This window comes from Mercurialis annua, linkage group LG6 (assembly GCF_937616625.2).
Source record: "Mercurialis annua linkage group LG6, ddMerAnnu1.2, whole genome shotgun sequence".
Classification (NCBI taxonomy): Eukaryota; Viridiplantae; Streptophyta; class Magnoliopsida; order Malpighiales; family Euphorbiaceae; genus Mercurialis; species Mercurialis annua.
The window spans coordinates 36,346,579-36,365,494 of record NC_065575.1 but is presented as its reverse complement, the minus strand read 5'-3'; the positions used below and the strand labels follow the sequence as shown (position 1 = coordinate 36,365,494).

Here is an 18,916-nt window from a genome sequence, read left to right as displayed (position 1 = left end):
TGTTCTTTGTAAGCCCCGGTTCCGACCACACTAATAGTAAAATCGCATCGAGTGCCAAATACTTCGGTCGACGAGGTTAAAAAGTATTTATAACCTTACATGTTTACCACATGCCTGTGTGTATGTTGAACTTGTTTAAAACTCTTTCTAAAAGCATGCTAAACCCAAATATTAACAGGTTAAAAGACTAATAACATTAACTTAATAAATCAAATCAATTAAATCCAGCAAATCACCTAAACGTGTTAGAACTTCCATGAAAAATATAAAAAGAGGTTGTATAGGTTATTTAATATGACTAAATAATAAAAGCAACCACACTTAGACATCCAATTTAGGCTCTGCCAATGTAAAACGATCCAGACCGGCCATTATTTTATACATGATAGACACCACTAGGGTTAGATGTATGCTTAAGGGTAAGTGCTATTTACCTTAAATGCCAGTTCAAATTGAGTCACATGCGAGTCTATGTGCTTACTGCTTTCAAACTTATTTACATTTCCAGCACTATATCCTGTGGCATACCATTGAATGTTGAGATGAGATAATCGAATATATCCAGTAAATAAATCAGTAACTAATAAACCAAGCACATGAGTCTCAGTGAGGTCCACGAACCTGGTCTTTTGTTCCGATGTATGATAATCTTACCTAAAAGCGAGTAAGGTTATCTAATCGGTATAAAAGGAATTTCCTAATTGAATGAGTTCGCGATTCCAATTTTTCAAATCTTTCCAAACCCGAAGTCTGCCATAAGTCTGAGTGAGCGGCCCCGAACTCCTCTTCGCTCATAAATGTTATAATTGAATTTTATATTCTGCGAAAAATTTATAGCAAAAGTAAGGCTTGTTATGGGTTTCTGAGCAAACACTATTCTCTAGCGTCGGTCTCGATCCGAGAAATCGGGTCGTGACACTTATATAATTTTTTATTTTTAAATTTTTCAATCAATTTAACTGACAGTTAAACTGAAAACACGAGGTCATACCGCTTCAAATATTAGTTTTATTTTTAAAATACTGTAATATAGAGGTTATTACGGTAATCGATAGTTTTTCACTTTTTTCATTTTCTAAATAATAAATTAACATAGAAGGATATTTAGTTTTTTTTTTGCCAAAGATAATAATTTATAAATATATAAGAAGATAGGCCATCTCATGAAAAAAATAACCCACCTTGAACAAAGAAAATAAATGTGGACTTAGCGGCTACTAATTGAGCCATCCAATTATACGTTCGTTTAACAAATCAAAATACCAATACATGGGTAATTTGCTAAACGAACGGTAGCAATATATATGAAACAATAATCAAAAAGTAAAAATAAAAATAAAAATTACTTACTGCTGGTACCGACTAAAGTAACATAATATTATCTTGATTTGTAGAAACGCAAATACTGAAAAGTTAGGATCATCCAGACCAAGACACTAGCATTGTGTATCTGGTCATTTAAATTAAAAAATAATATAAAACTAAGTTTAAACTTACCTGATAATAAAAGAGTTTCATCAATCGACGGCGTGTGGCGCGAGTTAGAGAGACCGCTTATAAGGCCTCTCTTCCAAAAAAAACAGGAAAAATTAGAAATATAAATTAATGAAGATACTAATAGCACTTGATTTCCCATATTTACAGAAACTTGAAATATTAATGTCCCTGAAGTGATTTATTTAAATTGAGTTTATAATAAATATGTCATCATGGAGTTGCATATTCTGAAATGCTAAGTACATTAATTTTTATCCATTTAGATTCAATTGAATTGTGATGGGTTTCTATTTTAGTCATATTATGAATATTAATAAAGTCTATCCCACTTAAAGTTATGTATAATTCATGTCTAATAAATCTAATCATTACTTTAATATTTTATTTAAAATTAAAATAAAATAAGTTTACACTTTGTAAAAATTTCTCGATCACAAAGAAACTGAATACCACATTCAGCACATTTCAGTTATGTTCATTTTATTCCGTCCTAGTCCATTCTTTTTTCCTCCCATCCTAGTCCTTTTTTTTCAAAGATAACAATATATAGAGATATGAAAATTAATCATTCCATGAAAGTAATGAATCATTCCTCTAACAAAAAATTATATATAGACTTAATGACTATTATATAATAATTTTCTTAAATATATGGTAACAGATATTTATATTTTAAAAAAGTAGAAATGTACATACATTTTAGACTCGTAAAATATTTTTAGCATCATCTTATAGGTTTATGCCAAAATAGAGTTGAAGTGGCATATTATTTTAAGCAATCCATATCAACACAGCGTACCTGATCATTCAAATTAAGAACAATAATAAAATTTAATTCAATCTTACCTGACAGTGGCGATGTCCAATGAGGTAGTCGAGGAAGGATGTGAGCTAGAGGGGCCGTATGAGAAGCCCCTCTTGCATAAATTAATCTATACTATATATAAAAGCACGGATGGGAAGGGGGACAGGCACATTTACCAAGCAGCCCTTTATAATCTATTACTAATTTATAACTTAAGTTAAGGTTTAATAGTCTTTTAATAAATAATTGTAAAATTAGAATATTAGTTTGCTAAGGAAACAACAAGTTTAATTTGAATAAAGAACTACTAAGTTTAATTTTCAAACAAATTTATTTTTATTACTTATTCGAACAACGTATTTTAGGTTACCAAAAATACAAGAAACCTTTAATAGGAATGGCCTAATGTCTTAGTTAGATGTGCTCTTTTCCCATGCCTATGCCCATATATAAGGATCAGAGAATTATTATCAATGGAAACAAATGCAAATTTCTTCGCCCAAATTTTGCGAATTGCGGTGAAAATTGGTGACAATTGGGTTAATTGTGGCCGTTTATAATCGTGTCATCCATTGCAATAACTAATCAATATTCAAGATCCTGTATAAGGATTAGAGAATTATTAAGTGTTGGTAATGGTGTATATATAAATTGATCAGCAATGTTGGTAAATATTAACCACTATATTTAAGAAATTTTAATAAATAAATTATAATTTTATTTATATATTTTCATATTATATTAAATAATCATATTTAAAAAATAATATTCTAACAAATATATACTCAAAATTTTCAGGTAGATTTGAATAGAAAAAAAGTATATTATTAAAACAAAATAGGAAAATATTAAATTAACATTATACGTTTTTTAGTTAATTTTGCTATCTTTATTTAAGTAAAATTATTATTCAAATACTTTTTGGACTAATATTATTAGTCTCAATAATGTTATGGACGAGATTATATTTATAATTCAACATAATAAAAAATATAAATATCTCCTTAAATTATATATCAAACAATAGTTTTGCTAATTTAGATATAAATTTAGAATTTGCACTCTTATTTTTATGTGAATGAATTAATAAAGAAGTTGTTTTATGGTTTTAAAGTTTGATTGGAGCCAAGTATTAAGCTTACTTTTTTATATTTTATATGATTATATTTTACATAAACAATTAATACTAAAAAAATTATAATTTAAGCTAATTATAAATTATATTTTAATTTTGATTATTAAAATTAAAATACCATTGGTATACTAAATGAAATAAAATATTACTAAAACTTCAATATAATAGTTTATAAAAATAGTAATTACCCTACTAATAAATTAATACTATTTAATATTCATTATTATAAATTATAAATTAGCATATAAACTATTACTCAATAAAGTAAACTTCTACTACTACTTAAGTATAATTATAATTTAAGCTAATTATAAATTATATTTTAATTTTGATTATTAAAATTAAAATACCATTGGTATACTAAATGAAATAAAATATTACTACAACTTCAATATAATAGTTTATAAAAATAATAATTACCCTATTAATAAATTAATACTATTTAATATTCATTATTATAAATTGTAAATTAGCATATAAACTATTACTCAATAAAGTAAACTTCTACTACTATTTAAGTATAATTAATTATAGAAAAATACAATTAAATTATTAATAAATTATAATTATTTTACATTATTTTTAATCTAATTATTAAAAATTATACTACCATCATCGACATATCACATTACGAGCCACGTGCGTAGCACGTAAAGCGATACTAGTTTCATAAAAATTATACATAATATTAAGTCATCTACATGGTATATACACCCATACAGGGGAAAGAAACGCCCAATAGGGGATGAATTTTTTAGAAAAAATGAAAAGATCACAAAATAATACTTAAATAATTGCTTAGTTATTAATACATTAACTTACCGTAGTAAAATTAATAAACTTGAATCATAAAACAAAATACCAAAAACAAACAAACCTGAATTGTAAGGAGCGAGACGGTAGCAAAAATTCGGGGCAATAGTGATGTCACTGATCGGTATTAAATTGCTGCCTCAAAAATCTTTCATCTCATAAATATTCACTAAATAGTTTTTTATTTCTTGACTTTTATTGGTTTTTTCCATCATCAATCGAAAAACATTGAAACATTTCATGTAAAAAATTTAAAGATGTCACATGCATTCAAACAATTAAGATGACAACAAGCTAACACCTGCATATGTGTTTCTGTGTTTGAAATCGAAATAGTTTATGGCTTTTTATTGCCTGAATAAAAATATGCCAATCTTAACTTCCATAGGAAAGTTAAAGACAAGTCCAAGAAAATTTGCATGTTTATTCTTAGCAACCAGATTTTAAAATAAAAAATAAAATATATATCACTTAGTTTTTTATTTAAAAGAGAGAAGGAAGGAAAAAAAACTCTATAAATTGAAAGATGTTTGATCATACGGCAATATTTTTTTATCAATTGAGACCCTAGTCAGAACTAATATGAAAATTGAATTTTGAAGTAATTGCTTTAAAATACCAATAAAATTGAATTTTTACATTAAGAGTGCAATTAATCATCGAACATTTGAAAAGACAAAAATAGAATTAGAAAGAATTTACTGGAAGAACAAAATCACTTGTTAAGATCAAACAAAATTGAATTAGAAAAAAGATTAAATAAACTGTGATGAATTTTTTAAGTGTGGGAATTTTGAAGCAGTGATGAAGTTATAATGTGGATGAATATAATATGTAAAGGAAGGAATGATATCTTCTAACAAATTTCAATTAAGGAATCGTATTATTGGAAAGAACAGTTTGTAATGAAAATTTATTAAAGTCATACAAAACTTCCAACAAACCTCTTGCACAGAAAAAGGCAGCGACGGCACCCATTGGAGTGACGGAGAAGTAAACGGTGAGTAGCGGCACAAACAAGAAAGCGACAGCGAAGGTGGCGGCAGTGAAGTGGTGGTTAGGCGGACGTGATGGGAGAGACGGTTATGGACGCGGTTAGAGATTGAAAACAAGTTGTTATATTATTTATTTATAAAAAAAATTAATATAATTATTACTTTAGAAGGATATTTAGTTGAATCGACTTAAACGAGACAAAATTGGGGTTTATTTGTCAAAAAAGTTATAAATGTTAGTATTTGATATAGTTGATCAAATTGGGAGGTGAAGTGACATTTTATTAATTTTGAAGCATATAAAACTCCGAGTGAGAGAATAGCAAACGAAGATTACCAAACTTCAGCCATTCTCGTATCTCTGTTTGTTTGAAGCTATGAAGACGAAAAGCCGACATGATAACAACAAGTTTGAATTCCTTGATGAAGAAGTAAAAGTAGAAATTTTCCGACAGCTTCCGGTGAAAACCCTAGTCCTTTGTACGTGTGTCTGCAAATCCTGGAATTTACTGATAAAAGATTCTGCTTTTATTTGCGATCTATTGCGAAACAGGCGCAATGATGGTCCCTTAGCCCTTTTTTTCCGCCATTACTTAAACTATGAGCCAAGAGTAACACAATCCGACACTCACTATGTCTACCCAGATTTTCAGATTCGCCGGATCCAAGATTTTCCTCTTGCACATGACAGACGACACTTTACAGTTACTGATTCTATCAATGGCTTAGTTTGCGTTGTTGGAGATAATTATTCGACGAAGGTCGTGTCGCGTCCCCAAACATTAGTCCTGTGGAATCCATCTATTCGAAAATATATAATTCTTCCAAACCCTAACCTCTTCCCCAAGAAACGCTGCTTTGTTGGATTTGGATACGATTCCCGCTGCGACGACTACAAGTTATTGAGGATGATCAATCTTCCTGACCCTGCAGATTTCAAATCTGTTGCTGAAGTCTTCTCACTCAATTCAGGTTCATGGAAGATTATGGATTCTTCGAGGGTACCGCATTGTAAGATTTCTTCTGTTCCGGGTACCCAGGCTATTGTTAATGGAATTATTCATTGGAACGCTCTTCGTCAAGATAAATCGAATGTGTTATTGGGGTTCAATGCGAGAGATGAGACTTTTCAGGAAATTGAAATACCACAAGATTTGGCTTCCCGGTCAATTGATCCAATGTTATTAAATGTTTTGGTATACAATGACTCAACAATTGGTATATTCTGTAAAGAACGGCATAATAATTATAAGCATTGTCGTTTATGGATAATGAAAGATTACGGCGAGTCAAGTTCGTGGATAAAGGTTTTCACTATGGGAGAAGAAGGGAGACACCTACATCCGGTAGGAATCGGAGTGACAATGCCGATAGGATGTGTAGGACAGGAATTGTTCTATAGGAAATCAGAATACCCAACAGGGATTATTGGGATCAACTTAGTAAACGGGGAAGTTAGGTACCATGATTTTCTATTAGGAGAACGTTTTACTTTTATTACTACTTATGTGGAAAGCTTAGTCTTGCTCAATAGATGACCTGATCTTCAAATTACTATTCTTACAATGTTTTTATCAGAGCAATCAATGGTTTTGGCATCAGATTAAATCCGGTATGTCACCGGATCTTCATCTTGTATGCTTTAATGTGCTGCTGCTGAATCATTTGATACTTTAGATGTAGGATACATAATTTTTTATTGCATCGCCTATCTGGTTTAACCCATACAGTTAAGTAGAGATTTGTTTTTGTCATTTTTTGTGCAGAACGCTTAGTTTTTTTTTCACATGCTCTACATATATGTTTTATGTGACCAATACTATCACCTTGTATTCAATTTTAGTTACTGTTTAATTTCTTCTAATGAATCCTTACTTGGAAGGATGTAAATGAAATCATTTCACATGAAACAACTATCTTATTTGTTTTAGGTAAGCTCATAGAATACTGCATAAATGATTAATGCAAGGAGCTTCTCATTTTGTTCATAAAGTTTTGTGCTGTCAATTATAGGTTTGAGGAACTTTGTTTTGGTCCTTTCGGAAGTTACAGACTTGGAAACACATTCATTCTTTAAATGTTCTGCATTCTGCAAGTTGGAATATTTAATGAATGATATGTGTATTTCCTTATGTTCATTCATATTGTTTGTCATCATGGTTTTCTATTATATTTGTCTGTCATAAACTATTCTAGTGATTGAACATTGTGCTGTTGCAGACTTTTAGTCATAGAAGGAGGATGGAAAATCTATCTTTATTATATGATATTATACCTTGTGCTCGTATTGACATGATCCCGGTTATGTAATTTCGTTGCTGTAAGACGAGTTCTATATGTTAGGTAATCAGCCGTTTTTCTGCTTCACATATCTACGAACATCATAGTTCTGTAACTTTGTTTATGTTCGGTTAGGCGATCCAGGAAGTGAAAGCGGTACCGGATACCCAATGTCCTAATTAGGTATACACATGCACTCTCGACATTTTCAAAATTTGCTGTTTGGACTTAGGAGATTGCTCATTGTATGAGTTGATTAATCTTGACCATGTGCATATAATATTTTGGCATCAAACTGATGCTCCAAAAGCGGTTTGCCAGTGCCATATTGATTTAGGTGTTTTAATATGCTGGAGTGACAATCTATATATAGAGCCCAGACAATCATTTTTTATCAAAAATCATTGGCTGTTGGTGTCTTAGGTTGATGCTGCAAGATCTGTTAATAAGATTCTTGAAAATGTCAAGAGTGCATGTGCTCTCAAAGATTGAACAAGAACGCAGTGTGCGTGGATTCGCTGAAAAAATGATTAACTCCAGACTTCAGCACAACGGTATGTTTATTTGTTGGTTGCATATGCTCTCGAACTGTTATCTTGATTTGCAGATTAAAGCATGCATGCTACTGGTGGATATTAAATACCCTGGATCACTGAACTTATCTGTTATTACAGAAAGGATACCAAACTTCATTTTGTTATAAAAAGGTCACTGAGTTATACCTTTAATTACAACGGGAGGTCACTACGGCGGATTTGGTTAAATTTTGTTACAAAAGGTGACTAAACTTATCGTGAATTACAAAAAGGTCAATGAGTTATATTTCTATTTGTGATTCTGGCTTGCCATATAAGCAAAAACGGTGCTTTTTAGTGTCAAAACGGTGCGTTTTATATGAGTACCATCTCGTTGTTATAAAATGTATAGTTTAGTGACTTTTTTGTAACAAAATGAAGTTTAATACCTTTTTTATAATAACAAATAAGTTCAATAACTTGGAGTGTTTGATATCTGCTATTGGTAGAAGTTTGTTAACAGATGTTGGTAGAAAAGAATTACTAACGTTGTATAGATTGGTGACAAGTTTAGTTGAAAATTAAGGTCAGAATCTAATGAAGAAATTTAGTTGTCTTAGCTTATTCTCGCACATACAGAACATTTCTAAGCAATCAATCAAAAGAAACAAATTAAGGATGTATTTCTGAGCTTTAAAATGAAGGATGTCTTTGAAAATTAAGATGCAATTTACATAAGTTTAGCTGAAGCTTTAGATTAAATGCGGACATTGAAGTGCATGCACTAGTCCTTTTCTATAAATTTTGATGTGGTGTTGCAGTAATAGTACAATGTGTCTTCTACCCAATGGGTACCAGAAATTTTGTTAAGGTGGGGCAGAATATTTCTTAGTGGAACTATACGTCGTTCGGCTATTTTTTTAAGATCAAACAACATTGTCGTTTGGCTCAACTTTTTTAAAAAAATTATTGATCCTCGTTAAAATTGTTCGGTATTTATCGGTCTTAGACATTATGGAACCGGGGTGAGGTGACCATCCTACCTCACCGCACCCTAATTCCACCACTGCTTCTATCTTTTTCAGCAGGAGGCAAATGCATTAGATGTGTTTCGGATGTGTCTTTGAAACTGGACCCTTAACTTCAGGAAGAACTTTGGACCCCTACTCCTTGAACTACGCTTCTTTTGTCCTAGAAAATTATGATACCTTCTCAATTTCTTCCAACTTTCTATTGGTATCATAAATTGAAACTTCACTACTCTTCCTCTAGTTGCCTTTTAATTGTTTTATCAATCCTAGTTTTTAATTCTTAGCAATGAGTTATAATTCAAATATTATAAACGTCGGGCAGAAAACTGATAGGTTGCGGGTTCATTAATTCTTCTCACAAGTGTTCTCTCCAATTATTAAAAAAAAAATATTTCTTTTTCCTTTTATTCAAGAAAAGTCAAACAGTATGGGAGTTTATATTCATCATTCATCAATTAGTAGTGTTTTTTTGGTCAGAAAATATTTATCTAAATTGGGTGTAATACATCAAACCGTTGAGAATAAGATATGTATATTTAAAGAGTATTTATTTAAACTTATACACTCTCTTTTCTATTTTTAAGTGTAAAATATTCAGATTATGTGTAACATATCCAATGATCTAATTAAGTATTTTTTCCATTTGGTTAATGATAAAAAAAGTATTTCTCGTATTTAGTTGAGGAGTTGGACTGTCAAGAGAGATTCTTTGTTTGTAAGAAAGACTACACAAAGCACGCAACCGTTGCGCCACGTCATTCATACAACGTTAGACATGAAAAAATTGATAATGAAAAATTAAATAATAATTAAAAGATTCTCTATCACAAATGTTCATTCGTTATAAATATGACATGACACTATCAATGTATGGGATAAATACTCTCATAAAAATGTGGTCTCTTTTTCTATGGTAGTCGAGCGGGACCTGGCGTATTATCTTGATAAATTCAATAGTTCTTCTCCAATAGTTTTCTTGATTGATTTAAATAACATTTTGAGTCTTGGTTTTATCAATAAACAAAACAAATTTGTACATTTTTGTCAATAAACAAAACAAATTTGTACATTTTCATAAAAACCCTTATAAAGTACTCGTTTGAACTCTTTTTCACATAAAAAGCAAAAAATGAATGATTTATTTTAACTTTTTTCAAATGAAAAAGAGATCAATTTAATACTTGAGGATGGAATTAAAAATCAAAGGTGCGAATTAGAGTGCAACTGATAAAATTGCAACGTCAGGGTGCATTTGAAAAGGGGCTAAAAGGTGGGGTTTTTTTTGTGATTAAGCTTTATTATGATTATTTAGATTTATGAAGTTTATATTAGTTGCATAACATAATATTGTTAAGAAATTTTATTTTGCTGTATTATCTAGCTCAATTTTTATTGATAAATCTAAAAAATTTATAGTCTTATGTTCATCAATGAAAAGAAACCAATCTTTATAAGAAAAAGGCACAATTTGGTTAACTTTTTGATAATTTTTAAGCTGTAATAAAACGAATCAAAGAAAGCACGTGATAGAGATGGAGTCGTGAAGTTAAAAATCAATGCAGTGGTCCATCAACCACCTGATGTTATCTCTACATATAGTGGTGCAGCACGTGACTGCATGCGAGTTGAGCCCTTATTTTAATTTTTATTAGTGGCCAACACACAGCCAAATGAAAAAGAAATAACCCTTTGTTTGGCTGGTAAAGAAGACTGTGCATTCTCAACTTGCTCATCTCTTAAAATATTTTAATATTTTAACTTCTTAATCTTATAAAAGAATTTGATTAAACAATTATTTTAACGTATTCACTTCCTGACATCACTGTCCTCCAGGCCACTCAAAAATTAAATTAATAGAACTGCCATATCATATCATTTCATTATCACCTTCTATCTAGTATTTCCATTATTAAATTTGTATTTTTTAGCTGTACAAACTGCCCCAACTTACATTCATTTTTCTTCAATCTCACGCAATCACTCTCATTGAATTTTTGACATTTTATCACTGTAAATGCAGCTTGGTTTAGCCTTATTTTTTGATGGGGAAGAAGGGTAGTAGTAGCTCATGGTTGACTGCTGTGAAAAGGGCCTTTAGATCTCCAACTAAAGACTCTGACAAGAGAACCAGCAGAAGAAGAGAGGACCATGTTGACCAAGAAGAAGATGAAGAGAAGGTTTTAATTAATTAGATTATGTTCTAACGAAATGAAGATGCAGTTATGAACTGTAATGTTAATGTGTTTTGTTTTTTTTTTTTTGGTGGTGTTATGCAGAAGAGGGAGAAGAAGAGATGGTTATTTCGTAAAGCTTCGAGTCAAGAATCTGTAATGCAACAGAGCCCTGCAAAGGCGGGAGCTAATAACAAGGCTACCGGTGTTGGTGACCGTGTTGTCGTTGATCAGAAGCACGCCGTTGCAGTGGCCGTGGCGAGCGCAGCTGCGGCTGAAGCAGCTGTAGCTACTGCTCAGGCAGCAGCAGAAGTAGCTCGGCTTACTAGGCCGACGTATCGGGCCAGAGAACACTATGCTGCCATTGTTATTCAGACCGGTTTTAGAGGATACCTGGTATATATAATACATGTTTCAGATTTTTTATTTTCTTGGATTGTGAGAATTAATAATAATGAATTGTTAAAGGCAAGGAGGGCTCTGCGTGCGCTTAAAGGGCTGGTGAAATTGCAAGCTCTAGTAAGGGGACATAACGTGAGAAAACAAGCCAAGATGACGCTGAGATGCATGCAAGCGCTAGTTAGAGTGCAGGCTCGGGTTCTTGATCAACGCATAAGGCTTTCACATGAAGGCAGCAGGAAATCTGCATTTAGTGATACTCATAGTGTAATCGAATCGCGATATCTTCAGGACATTTCCGACAGAAAATCAATGGTAATAACTTAAGTGATTCATTTCTTTGTCTAACTACATGAATTAGCTGTAATGTTAGATCTTGAGCTTAGATTGTAATGTCAAATTAAATGTATGTGGCAGTCAAGAGAGGGAAGTAGCATAGCTGATAATTGGGATGAGAGGCCGCACACAATTGAAGAAGTGAAGGCCATGTTACAACACAGAAAAGCAGCCGCAATGAAGCAAGAAAAGACGCTATCTCACGCGTTTTCGCAGCAGGTTCGATCATTTCTTGCACATAAATCCTCTGTTTCCTCTGTTTTTCTTAGCTGATTGGTTCCATTTTTGCTATTCTAAAGATTTGGAGGACTGGTAGGAGTCCATCAATAGGCAATGAGGATGAGCTCCAAGAAAAACCGCAATGGCTTGACCGATGGAATATGGCAACAAGAGCAAGAGCTTCAACTGATCAAAGAGATCCCATCAAAACCGTAGAAATCGACACTTCTCAGCCTTACTCCTATTTAGCACCACCCAACTTCAAAAGAACAAATCAACATCATCATCATCAACAACAACAGCACTACCATCAGCACCACAACCGGCCAAATTCTCCTCTACATAGAACCAATCACTCTCCCATTACACCATCTCCCTCCAAAACAAGACCAGTACTCCAAGTCCGGTCAGCAAGCCCGCGTTGCATAAGAGAAGATAAAATCTACAATCCATCTCAAACACCAAGCCTAAGGTCCACTTATCACTACACGGGCGATCTGCATCAACGCGCTAGCGGTAGCGGTAATAGCAATACATATAATGCTGCATTGCCTAATTACATGGCTGCAACGGAGTCTGCTAAAGCGAGATCAAGATCACAAAGTGCACCGAGACAAAGGCCATCAACGCCCGAGAGAGACCGAGCAGGTTCCGCAACTGCAAAGAAACGGCTTTCGTATCCAGTTCCGGATCCGAATTACAACAATGTAGGTATGGGATATGCGCATGGATTAAGGAGTCCAAGTTTTAAGAGTGTTATGAACTTAGGAGGAATAGAACAACAGTCTAACTATTCATCTTGCTGCACGGACAGCCTAGGTGGTGAGATTTCGCCTTCTTCAACCACCGATCTTAGGCGGTGGTTGAGGTGATTTTTATTAATGATAACACGGTGGTGGCTGCCATTATTATAGCTTTTTAGCTTCTAATTAATTCAATAGGTTGTGAAACTAATGTAGAAAAAAGAAGTGAAGGGAGCTTCCTTTTTTTGGATATATCCTTTTGTTTTCTTTTTCCAAACATTTGTTTGAAGTTGTAAGTTGTAACCATAGTGAGGTATTTGTTTTGTTGTGTGCGCCTATCTTAAGTTAATATTGACTTCAATTAGTTTTTCCTTTGACAGTAATAAATAAATTTCTAATTTTTTCTCATGGCCTTTTTTTTAATTCATTGAAAGCTCAGTGTTCCTTTGACTACATAATTGAATTGAGAGCTTCTCATTTACTTACATGTACTTATAACCGTAATCGAGTCGAGTTGAAATGTTGTTGAATTCGATTGCAATTCAACTCTAAAATTTAGAGAATGAAACTCGATTCTAATTCAGTTGAGTTCTATATTAACAGTTCAAACTCGATAGATTAATTGAAGCTCGAGTTCGGTTTGACTACTATCTGTTGTAATATTTAAATATCAAATTTTAGTATAACAATAAAAGTATTATTACAAATATATATAATTATCAAAGATAGTAAAAAAATTATCTGAAGCTTGATTAGGTTGACGAGTTTATCGAGCGGCATAGTTTAGTTTTTGAACTCGATTTAGTAATTAACTCGAGTAGCACGAATTCAAGCTCAATCCAATATTAATCAAGTCAATTCCGAATAGTTCAAAAGTTGACTCGACTATATTACAACCTTCATGTACCATAAAAATTAGCAAGAAGGGATAATGAGGTAAGATGACCTAAAAATCAGCTGCACTGAATGTTTGCATAGTAGGTAAGGAACAGAAATATTATTATAGACCCCTCAAGAAGCCAGTGGGGTTTCTTCTTTTTCATTTTCTGACTTCACCCATATTATTATGATTGAGCTTTTTTTTAGGCATGTGCATAAAACAGTCCAGCTTTGCATTTTCAAAGGTAATTCTGAACTTTGCCCATGTGCTCTCTCATCTATCAAAAGTCTTATCCTCACTGAATTCTATAATAATTTATCATAAAATTATTATTTGATTCTGAAAGCAACCTTTGGGTCTTGTTGTTATAAGTATGTCCTCTTTTATGAAGGTGATGCTCAATTTGGAGAAAATGAGGATGGAGTTATTTGACATCTTTGGTATTAGAAAAACAAAAAATGAAAGAAAAATTTCACATTTTCAGGCCCAATGGGCTTATCAAAACAAATAAGAGTTATTTACACAAAATACAGCTCCAACCCAAAATATTCTCATATTTACGCTCAACACTTTGAAAGTTGAAATTTACGACACAAACTTTCTAGATTAGAATTTTAACTTTCCTCTATTTAGATATAGACTTTTAATATTCTCATCCCCTCAAACCCTACAAATTAAAAACTGATAAACTAAATCATAAAATAGCTATTCCACTTTCTCTCCATTCTTCATCGGCGGCAACATTGTTTCCACCTCCCATGTCCACAAACTCCATCACTTAACAACAGATCCAGAGATCCGCAGCTTCCTTCGTTTTTCGGCAGCGGACATGGAGGTCGCGCGCGGTGGTGGGTTTGGAGTCCGTTCTTCCCGCGACCTTCATCCACCATCAACAACAACATCACAACCAATGGCGGCAGCAGTTGTTTTGATTTTCCGATGGAAGGCGGCGGCTGTTCTAATTTTTTGATGAAGGAGGCGGCTGTTCTATAACGATCCTCTTAATTTTTTCATATAATATCTTTGTGATTGTATTCGCTGTCCGATTTGACGGTTGTGGAGGATGGTGGTTGTCGGTGGTGGTCGGATTTCAGTGTTGCACTCTTATTGTTTGAAGAAATGCAAATGAGAATATGAAGGCGGTGGCTGTTCGATTTTCTTGTTTTCTTTTACTTTTGTATGTTTTTAATGTTTTTGAGTGTTTAGAGGTGTAAATGAACCGAGCCGAGCCGAGCTTTGGAGTGTTCATGTTCGGCTCGTTTAGTGAACAAGGTGTTCATGTTCGGTTCATGTTCAGTCGAGCTTTGAATAGAGTGTTCATGTTCGGTTCGTTTAAATTTTATAGTGTTCATGTTCGGTTCGTGTTCAGCTCGTGTTCGTTCGTTTAGCCGCTAAACGAACAAGTTCACGAACGAGCTCACGAACGAGCTCGATAAGACTAAACGAGCTCGTTCACGAACAAGCTCGCGAACGTACTCGATAAGTATTAAACGAGCTCGTTCGTGAGCCCGCTCGTTTAGCGGATAAACGAACGAACACAAACTTTTAAACGAACAAACACGAATATGAGCTGAATAAATTAAAAACAATCTAATCGAACTCGTTCACGAATATGAGCTGAATAAATTAGAAACATGATTATACAAATTAATCTAAATATGAATTAGTTCGCGAACACCTAATCGAGTTTCTAAACGAGCTTGTTCGTGAACTAGATACGAGCTCGTTCATGAACTTGTTTACGAAGTCTTAATCGAGCTCGTTCACGAGTTTGTTCATGAACTCTTATTCGAGCTGTTCGCGAACATAAACGAGCCGAACACCACTATGTTCATGTTCGGTTCGTTTATATTAACGAACATAAAATCAAGTTCGAGCTCGGTTCGTTTAGAATACGAACGAACATGAACCGAGCTCTTATTGAGCCGAACACCGAGCTGCTCGCGAACGGCTCGGTTCATTCACACCCTAGTGTTGGTTAACCAATGGTTAACCTTAGGTAAACCATTGGGTGTTCTGCTATTTTTCTGATGTAATTTTTTTTCACTGATGTATCTTTAATGGTTTGATGGTTAACCGGTGGTTTATTAATGGTACACCAATAATTTTATTTTTAGTACACTGTTAGTAAACGTTGGATTAACCGTTGGTAAACTTGTAATAAAGTTTATTTTGAATAAATCGTTAGTAAACTGTTAACAAACCTATAGCTAAGTAATAATTAGTATATCATTAATAATTTTTTAGTAAACCTAAATTGTGCGTTTTAAACAAAATTTGTTTTAAGTTTACTCTTAGTAACCTGTTCGTATGTCGTTGGTTAACCAACCGTATATTTTTCGAATATTGAATATAATCAGTTTTAATTATATATCAAGATAAACGTTTACCAAATATTACCCTTGATTTTATTTAAATTTAATTTTAGAAAATATTTAATTGATTTTATTTGAAAAGATTTTTAATTGGTTTTATTTTGAAAAAATATTAATTGATTTCATTTAAAAAAAATCGTAATTGAAAAGATTTTAATTTATTTGGAAAGATCTTATTTGTAGGAGAACCTTGACTTTCATCCTACTACATTCTTATATAATGATTATTGTATTTTTATAATTAACAAAGTATAACTTTGCAAAAAAAAAATGGGTAATGTATTTTTCTATTTTGAAAGTATAACTAGTATTCTTGAGAATATTTTGCTACAACATAGTTACTTGTCAAAAAAACCCAACAAATAATAGCAACATACTCATTCAATCCAACCCATTTAAACTTTAAATATAAAGAGAAAACTACATAAAATATTACAAGAGGCAATTTTATTCTCAAAAAATACGATTCAACTTAATTTTCTTTAATTTTTCTACTTTTATTTTTGACAACTACGGTATTGTTCACCATCGGAGGAAGAGAAGAAGAGGATGAATCTTTTTATTGCTAAATCATACCAAATTGCGGACCATACCAAAACCATGTCGTTGTTTGAAGAACTGCTGTCTTAGGAGTACAATAAGGAACTACCGTCGGATCTGAAGAAGAAATTGTCGTGTTGATTCTTGGAGCAACGGTCGTCAGATCCAAAGAAAGAGAAGATGATGTGGGTTTAAAACTACCGGAGATGGGGAGTACATAGGTTGTAGTGGCCAGAGAAGAAAGAAGGTCGTCGGATCTTCTGTTGGAGGCCACCACCATCGCTGAGTTTGAGAAGGACCTTGAAGCCCATGTCATTGGAAGATTTGCAGGTATGGCACCCGTGAATCTTGGGAACGGGGACTGATTCTTATGGTGGTGGATGGTGATGATTTGGATTCAGCAATCAAAAGAACACGGTGATGATTTGGATTCAGCAATCAGAAGAATATGGTGATGATTTAGATTCAGCAATCAAAAGTTTAACTAAGCTTCAATTGGAATCATATACCGATAATGATAACTTGGATCCTAATATTGTGGTTGAATCCCTAACTAACTTAACTGATGATGCATCAGCTTCAACAATACAACTCCCAATGGATGGTGCGGAGTAGGTAGATATGTTTGTTAGGGAGATGATGAATTCTTCCGACATGGACGATGCTAGATAACATTCTTCAAATATTAGGTTCTAACTATGATAATGATTTGTTGTTTGTAGTTTTTTCTAATTTTAGATGAGAACTAATCAATTATATTGTTCCTTAGTTCTACCAATGATTTATATGATATTTTAATAGCTTACTAAATGTTAATTAACAATTTTTTATTTATTGCTATGGTGAATTGTTCATTTTTTTAATTTTGATTTAATAATAGTAACGGTTATAGACTTTATTTATTGTTGTAGACCTTTGTTCTTGTTTTTTATTTGATTATGAATGGATTATGTGTAAACGAATAGTTTACCAATTGTTTGCTGTGTATTTTGTGATTCAAAAAAGACAATTCCTATTAAATTTGAGCAATGGTTTACCAATAAATTTGACATGTATAAGTAAATCATTAATAATTTGTTAATAAACTGTTGGTAAATTCAAATTGTGTATTTTTTAGTAAAACTGTATTTTTGCAAATAAAAATCATACTTTTGCAATGGTCAGCCAAAAGTTGGTCAAACTGTATTTGTGCTATAGTCAGCCAAAAGTTTTGAGAATATTTTACTATTTTATGGATATATGTCTAAAAACCTCAAAAATAAATAAAGAATCCTTATACTATTAGGATAGTTGTAAAAATACCACATGAGTTTTGTTTTTATAATTTTAACTTTTAACTTTTGCAAAAATACTAGCATGTCTTTTCTATTTATAAAATTATAGTTTCAACTTTTCCCTTCTTCTCTCTCTATTTTTTATTAAACCTTAATTCCTTTTTGTCACGACCCTAATTTCATCTAAAATATCGAGCTGAGAACGACGCTAGAGAGTGAGAGTGATTGCTCTGAAACCCGTAGCAAACCTAAAAATCTTTATAAATATTTCACAAATCAAGATCATATATCACATATGATCTGTTTTCAGAAACTCCCGTTAAATTTTTTCTCTCGTTTAAAGAAAACACATTTCTGAAAATGGGTTCGTAAAATCCTGATTTATCTCAAGAAACCAGAGCGCAAATATCAATTTCTTATGACGTACCTGCTCTATTTCCAACACAATACTAAAGTGATAAAGACGTAAAACCAGTGTAACTCTTTAACAACTAGTCAAAGCATTTTAGATAAACATGCAGCTTTCAAAACATAGATCATATATATTAGTTCAAATTAAAGTTTATCAAAATATAGTGACCTTTTGTAAATAGTGTTGTAAACAAAAAGACATACTTCCCGATACTCAACTACTTACAGCTCTAGAGATATAGTTAGCGACCTCCGGAATTATTATAGAAATTTGATCTCGTAACTCGATAACCTGAAAGGTAAAACATTATGGTGGAGGGAGGGGTCAAAAATATAAGTATTTATGAGTGAGTACATTTTTACAGTTGAATATTAAAATCGCATATATAAGAAATCAGTTCTATATAAAAGTATTACCAATTAATTGATTCAGATGAAACCCTAAACCACAACTTTCCTAACGGACGGCTATGGTATGGACAAAGCAGCACAAGAGG

General features: G+C 32.5%; 2 protein-coding genes across 2 annotated transcripts; both read left to right on the top strand.

The window, feature by feature from the left end:
* Positions 1-5,595: 5,595 nt before the first annotated feature.
* Positions 5,596-6,894, top strand: LOC126653767 (putative F-box protein At3g16210). The gene has a single exon (XM_050347702.2). The coding sequence runs from the start codon at positions 5,623-5,625 to the stop codon at positions 6,781-6,783; it is 1,161 nt and encodes a 386-aa protein (XP_050203659.1). The 5' UTR covers positions 5,596-5,622; the 3' UTR covers positions 6,784-6,894.
* A 3,995-nt stretch (positions 6,895-10,889) lies between these two features.
* Positions 10,890-13,347, top strand: LOC126688174 (protein IQ-DOMAIN 17). Its single transcript, XM_050382781.2, has 5 exons — positions 10,890-11,248; positions 11,348-11,638; positions 11,711-11,956; positions 12,059-12,196; positions 12,277-13,347. The coding sequence occupies exons 1-5, from the start codon at positions 11,114-11,116 to the stop codon at positions 13,066-13,068; spliced, it is 1,602 nt and encodes a 533-aa protein (XP_050238738.1). The 5' UTR covers positions 10,890-11,113; the 3' UTR covers positions 13,069-13,347.
* Positions 13,348-18,916: the final 5,569 nt, after the last annotated feature.

Coding starts and splice junctions, on each gene's coding strand:
- LOC126688174 (XM_050382781.2), top strand. CDS start 11,114: ATGGGGAAGAAGGGTAGTAGTAGCTCATGGTTGACTGCTGTGAAAAGG. Junction 11,639..11,710: donor CCGGTTTTAGAGGATACCTG/GTATATATAATA, acceptor GAATTGTTAAAG/GCAAGGAGGGCTCTGCGTGC. Junction 11,957..12,058: donor TTTCCGACAGAAAATCAATG/GTAATAACTTAA, acceptor TGTATGTGGCAG/TCAAGAGAGGGAAGTAGCAT.
- LOC126653767 (XM_050347702.2), top strand. CDS start 5,623: ATGAAGACGAAAAGCCGACATGATAACAACAAGTTTGAATTCCTTGAT.